Here is a 7,226-nt window from a genome sequence, read left to right on the forward strand (position 1 = left end):
ATATATATATATATATATATATATCTACACACACACGCACATGTACATATATATGTATGTGTGGAGTGTGTGTTTTTATATGTATATATGTATAAATATATGTGTGTGTGTGTGTGTGTACATACATGCATAACATACATTTATATTTATGTTCTTGTGTATCTATTACAGTGAAACAAGCAAAAAGAGGTTGTTATCATTTAGACATGATGGATGTTCCATAAATATGATAGTAATTTTAGAGTGCAGCACTGGCAGGTCTGCTATGATGTCAACTGGTGACAAAATCCCTGAGAAAGTGGAAAGAGAAGGAGAAAAAAAATGAATTGTGCCAGTGAGGGCAGCAGTTTGATAGTGGACACTAATAGCAATCCTTGTAAATTTATCTCCAGTGACTGGACACAGCAATATCACTCCAACCCCCTGATATGATGATGAATCAGTATTCCATCATTTCTGGTTCCCTTTCTGTCAGTCTGTCTGTCTGTCTGTCTCTCTCTCTCTGTCTCTCTGTCTCTCTCTCTCCCTCTCCCTCTTCCTTCCTTGTTATCTGCAATCCAGGCAAAGTGCTCAATTGCTCACTGGCTGTCATACTTTACTGCCTGTTCTGATTAGTTGATTGGCAAGTTTCTCTTTCTGTCCATCCCTATCTTCTCTCTCTCTCTACCCCCTCCCCTCTCTCTCTCTCCCCCTATATATCACTTTTTTCTCTCTGTCTTTTTTTTTCTGTGTATTGTTTTCTTTCTCTCTCCATTTTTCTTCCTTTCTCTCAAAAAAAAAAATATATTACAATATCACATACATCATGTTACATTCTCTTGTCTCATCATGCTGTAGTTTGGGTTAGTACAATTCTCTAAGTGCATTATTACTACCTTCCTTCCTTCTTTCCTTCCTTCCTTCCTTCCTACCTTCTTTATTTCTCTGTTGGTTGTACGAAGGTGTATGGTGATGGGCAGGGGTCACTGGAGAAAGTTTGAAGATATTGGAGTTTAGATTTATGACTCCAGCTTTCAGCTTAATGTTGATTTCTTACACACACACACACACACACACGATATTCACACATTTGCATCACACATTTACAGACACACCCTCATTCATACCCCCACCATACACACAACTTTATATTTCTTAGATGGAGGGGGAAAATATCAAGATCTGGAATGCTCATAGTCTTTCCAAAAGCATTAGTTGTTATTTTGCAGACGAATGGTTAAAACTGCAAATCATAACCTCGGTAGAGTATTATGTTGCTGAACGTTCCTTAGATTTTATTATTCAAATCGATGATACATTGTTTTTGCTTTATATTATTATTTAATTTGTAATTGCCCCCTTCCCTAGACTTTTCTTATGCCCTTCATTCCCTATGAATGGCCAATGATGACTTTTACCCACTCTTCTTGACTCTGGGCCTTTTCTACTTCTCTCGAGTTGGATCCATACTTTCCCATGCAGCTTTCGTTCAGATTTTGCTTTGCCATGTCATGTTTCCTTAAGAGAAGGCTTTGTTAGTTTTGAATTGCCTTCTATGTTTTTGTAACTTGATTTTTTCCAAGTAGACTTGTTGACCCCTACACAAACCCAATTTTACCTCTGGGATTTGGTGGTCTCTATCAGATTAGCATGTCATTTGATCTGTCTAGCATAGGTGGCCCTACCGAGAGCTTGTGCTCCACTAGCATAGTCTCAGGGTCTTTGAGACATAAAAGTGACCAAACCACAACAAGAACTAGGCATTGTGGTGGAATCACCCCTCCTTCCCTATTGATAAATAAGACATGGATGATCCAACAGCATTCAGATTGGTCTTTTGGAACTCTCTGTGCCTTGCTCTATGTAAGATAAGCTTCATTCAGCTCATCTTCACCTGTTCTGTGCCAGATGTTACTGGTCATCCGGGCCTTTACTTCCCATGAAGTGCCAATCTTAATCTTACCTTTGGTATTCTATCTCCAACATGGGACTGAAGCCAAAACTATATGGCTGGGATGCATACTTCTTAACCTCTCTGCCTATGCCTGTCTTTTGTTTAAACTCTACTAGATCTATTAGATTATAAATTGAATATAGACATGTTACAGAGAGGTAATATTTATCCACACTTAAACATGGATGTTCTGTTAGAACAAACTTTTACCAATGTCATGGGAGAAATTTTCTCTTAACATCCACGTTTATTATTCATCCTCAGGCCAGCCACATTTCAATGCGAATAAATATTACTTCTTGGTATTAATACTGTCTCTAATATATATTTCTGTCACTTTAATATATTTTTTAATAAGTTCACAGACTAGTAGCAACACCAGTGCCTGTTCTGGCACTGATTTTCTATATATGGCTGGTGGGAAGATGAGTCACTGCTGTCTCTAGTGATCAAGTGTCCATCATTGACAAGACAAAGGAAGGTCAAAATCACGTGATCTGGTGATCTCAGTACTGGATATGGTGAGGATTTATCTTCCCACTAACAATATAAACAAGTGTGCATTTTGCATCAAAAGCCAATGTGAGAGATTCTTTCATAGTGTCTACCAGAGTAAAGTTTGTTGTAGCAGAACACCCTCATTTAAGTGAGGATAAACATTATTAATACTGCCTCTGTTGCTAATATATAGATATGTCACAATACAGTTTATCAGGCATTAATGCCTTTTCAGTGTTTGCTTTTCTAGATTGAGAAGCCTGTCTTATAGCAGATTAACCCTGGACGACAGAAGCTTAAATGTAATAAATAATGTGGCAAATTTGAATATACAAACCCTACTGCTATAGATCGTGATTTCACTTTCAACCAAAGCCCTAGAATAGCTTAAATTTTACATAATGAAAAATTGCCAATATACATCATTATTTCTTAAAGATGTACCAGTTAAATAATCTCTCCTGATATATCCTGTCCTGATATAATGTGAATTTGTTTTTTGTGTCCTGATGTTGAGATGTGATTGTATGTTACTTGTGCTATAGTTTTACTTAACAGCCTGAGGTTAAAGTAGACTCTGTACACAATAACATGTTCTGTGAAGATTTGCATTCATGGGGATGGCCAGTATTACCATGTCTATAACATATTAGTAATAATCTGATTTGTTCTGCTGATCTTATTTAAGAGAATAATTATGATAAAGCTGAATTATTGTTACGATGAAGCTTAATGCATAGAAATAGAGAAGTAGAACAACAACTATATTAATTAGCATCCCAGAAAAAATGCAGTCAGTCTGCTCATTTACCATTATCATTCAATTTGATTATTGTAATTTGCTTAATTTAAAGTGCATTGGATCTCAAATGTATTCTGAATATTGAATCAGGCTAAAACAAATAGTATTTCACAAAAGTTGAATGCGGTATAGTTCTATAGCTTTGGAGCAAGTGCTGAATCAGAATTCATAGCTTGCAAGCATTTAATTTAGAATGCATTGGGTCTCAGAAGTATTCTGGGTATTGGGTAAACCTTAACCCTTTTGTTACTACATTCTTCTTGAAACACACTACGTTTGTTTCAATTATCAATTAATTTTGAAAATGAATTTAGTACAGTAACTTGGTCATTATGAAGCTGGTATTTAGAACATAAAGGAACATAAAATTTGAATAGAAGGTTTTAGCTTAAATCACTTTTAAACAGAAACTTTGTATTGTAGAACCAGTGATGGTCGCTGGCTGGTTGGTATCAAAAGGATTAAATAATCTGTTCTTCATAATAGTGGAAGGCATTATTGTGTGATAATAATAAAGCATCAGGGCTGAAGGGTTAATAAGTTCACTTTGCAATTACGAGGTCACAAGTTCAATCCTGCTATGTGGCATCTTGGGTAATTGACTTTTACTATAGCCTCAGGTTGAAGCAAAAATTGTTAGTGATGCTAGGTGGTGGGGGAGTACTGTGAGGAAGCCAGATAGATGGATGGAGGGATGGTACCTGTAATTTAAAGATACCACCTTGTAACATACTGTGTCATATTCACCCTGCTTGAGAATTACATTAAAGTTCTATATGTCTGTGAATGTCAAGCGATGTTGGGGGGACAAACACACACAAACACACACACACACACACACACACATACATATATATGACAGGCTTCTTTCAGATTTCATCTACCAAATCCACTCAGAAGGCTTTGGTCAGCCCGAGGCTATAGTAGAAGACACCTGTCCAAGGTGCCACGCAATGGGACTGAACCTGGAACCATGTGGTTGGTAAGCAAGCTACTTATCACCCAGCCATGCTTGCCCAAGATGCTGTTCCATCTCATTACGGTGTGGTTTGCACTTTCAAATATCACCATGGGTAACTTCATCCTTCATCCTAAAAATATTTCTATTAAATTTTTATCAAAAACCATTTTATCCCACAGAATACCAAGGCTTTTTACACAGAACACACTGGTTCCTTGGAATCAACTGTGAGAAACATTGGTTTAAATGATTATATCAACACAATATTTATTTCATTTTTCAGCTTGCTACTTATTTTCTTGGATTTTATTTCATCAAATCTACAATTAAGATGGATTTTTACACATGCGTTTTCTTTTTCTCTTGTGTTTTAGACAAGTTCTACAGGATATGGTTACACTAATATTTGATGGAGTTCTTGACTGCTATGAACATCTCTTGAAGAACACACATACCAAACATTTGCCACTTACTCCTGACACGTTGGCTCTTAATCAACAGAGGGCCCTTCAGCTTCTGTTTGACCTCAAGTTCATTGCTTTAATTATTCCACCTAAAGGAGACAAAACTGTAAGTTCTGAGCATTTCCTTGTGTCTGTTTTACCTCTTCCATTTCACTATCTTCTATTAATTTGTAGTATCTTGATCCCATTTTCTTTCTTTGTTTTATTGTTTGTTTGTTTGTTTAAGGACTTTCCCTTTCCTAATCCCATTTTATCTTTCCCCTTTTCACACTTTACTCCAACCTGTTTCTCCTTTTTGATTTTGCATCTTATCTCTAATACTTTCTCTATCTCTTTCTTCTTGCCCCATCCATTGTCTCTCTCCCTGTGTGTATATATACATATATACAAGCACACACACACACACACACACACACACACACACACACACACTTGCATGCATACATGTATATACATACACAATGCAATCACACAAACATGTGTGTTCACTTGTGTTTCTGTCATTAGTCATAGAAAGTTCCAGAAGGTACTAATTATCAAATAAACTTAATAATGAATATTCTCCACCTCATCAATATTATAATTTTCATCATCTTCATCTTCACCACCATCATCGTGATCATAACCTCCACAGGCTTCTGATACCACCCCCACCACCCAACCATCATCATCACCATTATCTTCATCATAACCATAACTACAACCACCACCACCACCACCACCATTGGCGTCATCATCATCATTACTATTATCATGATCATATCCTCCACCAGTCCCTGATACCCTCCCCCCCATTATCATCATTATCTTCATCATGACCATAGCTGCAATCATCATTATCATCATCCTTATTGTCGCCATCATCATCTTCATCATTATCATCATTGTAGTTGTTGTCGTCATCATTATCATTTTTGACTGGTAGTACTTATGTTACTGGTGGTGGTGGTGTTGATGCTGTTTACGGATTTCGGTGGTGGTCTACTAAAACTGAAACTGCCATGTTGCCGTGTAACACAGGCAACAATAACCATATTAGGAAGTAGTTTGAATAGTTTCAGTCACCCAGTTTTTGTCTCTCATTTAGTTTGATGCCGCATTTCGGTTGGTTACTGTGGCATCAGATTAGATAGATAGGCTCTTCAGATCAGTTTTCTTTTCCTTCGTAATTACCTTGCATACCACCAGCTTGATGCTTTCTTTTATTTATTCATTTATTTATTTGTTCTCAATGGAGAGGATTCATCAATAGAGCGAGGACGGGCAGTACAGTTGTAGTTGTAGTCACAGCATAGATAGCGATAGTAATTATATATTGAACTTTTTTTTTTCTTTTTCTTTTTTTTGTGTGTATTTCTTAAGCAAGCTCACCCTAAACCGTCTTAGAATTTTAATTCATTTCAACAATTTGATCTCTAAGTTTGATGTAGAGGTGTCATTGCTAAAGGTCGAAATTTTAATCTAGAATAACTTTCTGGAAAATGAGATATTTTATTAGATGTTTTATAAATATTTCAACAAGAACGTTTGAAGATCTGGCAGAGTTCCTATCTAGTCGTAGTTGTAAGTTTATTTAATCATTTTAGTTTTAATTTACTCAGCAGTTCCTATGATTGTATCAGCTATACACAGATTCTTTTCTTCTGAAGCCCCTCTACTGCCCCTATCACCACTACTGCAATAGCTCACCCCCTTTTTTTTTTTTTATTACCAAGTTCATATTCTGAATTATCTAATTTATTTTTTCTTCTATCTATTGTTTATTTATTTAATAATTTTTTCCCCCTTTTTCAAAAAAAAATATATATTTTATTTTTATTCATCAGTGAGGTTGCTACCAAGGAAGAACATCCAAACTATAACATGAGACTTATGTTTGCAATCTTCCTTTCTTTCTGAATTTAATGAGAGAATGAACAATTTCTTTATCTTGGTTCCCTCTCTGCTGTTATACATGCCATAATGCCTATAGTTTAACTGTTAGCTTTTGCATCAAGTCAGAAGATAGCCTTTGGTTAAATCATCATAATTTTATATCCATTTTTCTTTCATGCTATCATGAGTTAGATAGAAATATAAAGTATAAATGTGTAGAAAATCTTATATTAATTTTTTTTTTATTAGTACTTCTTTGGCAAGAAATTTCATCTGATATTGTTTGTTGGAACTAAGACAATTGCAGTTTGGTAGCATCTATGAAAACCGCACACACACACACACACACACACACACTGATATTTTGAGTTATTCAATTGTGTGTGTGTATGTGTGTGTGTATTCATATCATCATATCATTGTTGTGAATGCATTATCATTCACTTTTCCATGCTTGCTTGGGTCATACAAAATTTATAGAGACAGTTTTTTCTACAGCTTGATGCCTTTCTGTTGCCAATCTTCACCTATTCCTATGTTAGGTAAAATTCTTCATGACCAGATGTGTTTTCACAAAAGATTGGGAATGATGGACACTGCTTGCACAATGGTGACGTTTGTTTACAGCTATCACATGCAGTCAAAGTTTCGGTAACATACACACACACACACACACACACACACACACACACA

The 7,226-nt window shown here is 35.9% G+C and overlaps 1 protein-coding gene across 1 annotated transcript in view; it reads left to right on the forward strand.

The window, feature by feature from the left end:
- Positions 1 to 7,226, forward strand: part of LOC106878966 (conserved oligomeric Golgi complex subunit 1) — a 243,076-nt gene that overhangs the window by 219,084 nt on the left and 16,766 nt on the right. The window contains exon 19 of the mRNA XM_052973195.1: positions 4,569 to 4,764. Within this exon, the coding sequence (XP_052829155.1) occupies positions 4,569 to 4,764 (196 nt within the window). The remainder of the gene's footprint in view (positions 1 to 4,568; positions 4,765 to 7,226) is intronic.

This window comes from Octopus bimaculoides, chromosome 15, assembly GCF_001194135.2.
Source record: "Octopus bimaculoides isolate UCB-OBI-ISO-001 chromosome 15, ASM119413v2, whole genome shotgun sequence".
NCBI lineage: Eukaryota > Metazoa > Mollusca > Cephalopoda > Octopoda > Octopodidae > Octopus > Octopus bimaculoides.